At 41.8% G+C, this 3,525-nt stretch overlaps 1 protein-coding gene across 1 annotated transcript in view; it reads left to right on the top strand.

Moving 5' to 3' along the window:
- Window positions 1–311: 311 nt before the first annotated feature.
- Window positions 312–3,525, top strand: part of SARC_12751 (hypothetical protein) — a 5,127-nt gene continuing 1,913 nt past the window's right edge. The window contains exons 1-6 of the mRNA XM_014293135.1: window positions 312–438; window positions 638–767; window positions 1,283–1,424; window positions 1,710–1,860; window positions 2,517–2,603; window positions 3,175–3,258. Coding sequence (XP_014148610.1) covers window positions 330–438; window positions 638–767; window positions 1,283–1,424; window positions 1,710–1,860; window positions 2,517–2,603; window positions 3,175–3,258 — 703 coding nt within the window. The 5' untranslated portion in view covers window positions 312–329. The remainder of the gene's footprint in view (window positions 439–637; window positions 768–1,282; window positions 1,425–1,709; window positions 1,861–2,516; window positions 2,604–3,174; window positions 3,259–3,525) is intronic.

Raw genomic sequence — 3,525 nt, 5'->3', positions numbered from 1 at the left:
ATATATATGTATATGTATATGTATATATATTTGTATTAGTTTGTATGTATGCGTGTGTGTGTGTGTGTACGTATATATATGTTTGTGTCTATGCGTGTTTTTCGACTCTACATACAAATTGGCAAGTCAAGTACTTCCTGTCGCTCCAGTGTTGGATTGCAAAGCAACAGCACTCAGTGCATTGGCCTTAATACCCAAATATTTTGCTATTTGTGCTTTTCATATTATCCTCCTAATCCTTACTGCCTCATTGTGTGCATTCGTCAGTATATCTCTGATAGAGCTTGTTGAATTTTTTTCCTATTTATTGGCAGCGGTTGAGGGCAAAAATGGGCTCAGGCACCCATACTATATCCGATCTGAGCGGAACATCCACTATATCGGATTTGATGAATTCTTTAGCCACGATTGCCGACTGTGACAAGAGTTTGTTGAAAGGTGAGTCTGTTTTGATGGTATCACCAATACCGCTGGTGAGATCTTTACACTATCATCGATTCAACTAGATGTCGCACAGTATGCCTATTGGTACGCATTGTCAATGAGTTAGCGGCCTGCCCTAGCTTCGATTATCATGTCGATTTTCAGTTAGAGTTCAGTGCATGTATAGAGGCTTGATCTTCTATGTACTCCTCAGTTATGTACAGCTATCCACCGAAGAAACTGTCCACGGTTGACGATGCAACCCTTGAGAGCATACCAATCACAAGCGGCGAGACTTTCATAGTTGAGCAAAGTCAGACAGAAGAGGAAAAAAACAGAACAAAGTAGGTTGTGCGCGTCACATTGTGTGTCCTGATTGTCTGGACATATTAGTAGCTCCAATACGCGTTGTTATTCTTCGGCATCTTACAACACCAGATAGGACCAATTGATGGTATTTGGAGAGCGTGCTCGAATCACACAGCGATCTACTCAAGGTCGTATTCAAGCACCAACTTCAAATCGAACACTGGCCAACACAGATATTTCTATCTTGTCAAAAGATCCTCGAGGGTGTTTGATATGCGTTGTATTGTGTGCGTTACTGGTTTGTACACATCAACTGACAAAAATTTCCGCGGTTTTTGCGTCATAGCATGATTTCTCTCTCAAGCAAGTATTGTGTCTCATGTATGCTCGTGGCAAAGATTTATTGCACACGTCTGTTAATAAATGTGATGTTACCAGCTCTTGTATACCCTGATCGAAACGTTCCTCGTAACTAAAAGTGAACCGTTGTGAGTGTGCGTTGACATGTTTTATTGATTTTTCTCGTCGCGTACATTTCACATACACCCAGGTTCACGACTGATTCTAATACCGGATACCGCACGGTCAGAAATGATAATTTGATGAGCGCAGACACCTCCAATTCGAGCGGAGAAATAATACGGCGGGTCGTCCCGGACGATAATTCGTGTTTATTCTCTTCTATAGCTAAGGTGTGTGTACGATATGGTGACTCGTTTTCAATAAGTACGTGCGATTCCGAATCGGTTTAGGAGTCCTGCGCATGACATGGTATTTGAGAAGTACCGAGTTCATTTTTCTGCATCTGCTATGAGTGTAATTCCATCATTCATATGATCGCTTATCTACTTATGGACACCAAAAGCATACAGCGTATTTTTATATCACGCACACAGCTGGTTTTGAGCGATTTGTTCGTTTCAAAACCTAATCTTTACATGATTGTACGGTTTTAAATCTCACTCGTGTGGCCGTAGAATCTACTCCGAGACTCGACGCAGAGTGGACAACTTAGGAGTATAGTGGCCAATGCTATCGTAGTCGATACAACGACATACAACGAAGCCATGCTGGGGCAAAGTGTCGATGATTACGTTAGGTGGATCCAGAACCCAGACTCGTGGGGAGGTGAGTGTGGGTGATGATGCCGGCTCTCACACACTTGAAACATTTGCGCAGCTGGCATACCACCTAGTGAACCACTTTATAGTATACAGTTCATCAACAATTACATTTCAATCTGTCCCGCAGGCGGATTGCTTGGCTTGCTTGTTAATGAGTACAGTGCGCCGAAGGCAGTGTGTACTTGTGTTCGAGTTTGAATATACTTTTCGCCATGACTATGTTTGTGCTTGTCGTTGGCGCATTTGTGCTAAATGATGCTGAGTGGGTCGTTTCTGTGTAGGGATGCTTGATGGGTGGAAATTATAGATTCAAATCATCACGAGACAAGAGTAGCCTCGATACATTCTTGCAACAATGCGATACCCTCCTGTATGTTTATAAGTAGATTGGCTCCCTTGGTTGTTTTTGTGCGATATACGTATTCCTGTTTCCGGTTCCTATTCAGTAAAATTAGGTGTTTTGACAATTTCGGTATTAAGGCACCATGTTTTGCTAATGAGCAGATTTAGCTGATAGAATAGGACCTTAGTGGAGAACAACATCTTATTAATAATATGTTTCTGTGTCAAATGCCATGTGACTCGCGTCTGGTCTTTAGGCACGATGCTTGATTGTTGAGTGGTCCTTACAAACAATTACTTCTTATTAAATTTATTCAGGCGCGATCGATATATCTATCCTTGCCGAGTTTTTCCATACCGAGATTGTGGTTTGCGACACCCAAACTCTCCGAATGGATCGATTTGGTATGTGACTGCTGCCTATGCATGCGCTGCGCACTCTGTCAACGTGGCATTTTTCATTTTCATTTACTATTGGCGATGTATATTGTTTTATGTACCATCGTATCGTATGGAATTCTCGTATAAATCCTCGGCTTGGTCGTACACTGAAACTGTAAAGCAAGTTTCTTTTTACGTCTACATATATCATGATACCCGTACCATTGTAGTTTGTGTATCAGAGAAATGCATACTTGTATCGCTCGTTCCGTACCATGAAATACAAATGGTTGATATTACCGCGACAGCAACCGTTGAAATTGGTTTTCTATCGCTACAGTTATCGCGAGCAGGATCACGCAACGAAGCATATTGATGTGTCTGTGTGTATCGACTACGCGAAAGTGGTGACAAACATTGCGTACTGTGATTTGAATCTATAAAAAGTGGAAGGGATTTAGACGTGACAACGTGGGTGCGACTCTAGCAGCACATGTAAGCGTATCTGTATCAGCTCTTCGATCTTCGATAGCATATCGATGGCATATCCAGGCTGATAGTTTTTATTTGCAATTGCCATCACTCCGTATCTCAGGACAAGAGAAGAATTATGCTTCACGGATTCTTATAATTTATGATGGGGTACATTACGACGCGTTGGCGATAACACCATATATGGGTAAGTTTACGAGTATTCACTCATTGGGATTCTGCTCGGTAGCTGTTAGTGATGGGTTGTAGCATGTGAACGGTTTGCTGCCATGTGTGAAACCCGGATCCCGAACACACACCACCTTTTGTATTGGTATTTAGACACCACCTTTTGTATTGGTATTTAGACACCACCTTTTGTATTGGTATTTAGACACCACCTTTTGTATTGGTATTTAGACACCACCTTTTGTATTGGTATTTAGACACCACCTTTTGTATTGGTATTTAGACA

Source organism: Sphaeroforma arctica, assembly GCF_001186125.1.
Source record: "Sphaeroforma arctica JP610 unplaced genomic scaffold supercont1.2556, whole genome shotgun sequence".
Taxonomy (NCBI): Eukaryota; class Ichthyosporea; order Ichthyophonida; genus Sphaeroforma; species Sphaeroforma arctica.
Note: the sequence above shows the minus strand (reverse complement) of the source record. Positions and strands in the feature narration are given on the sequence as shown.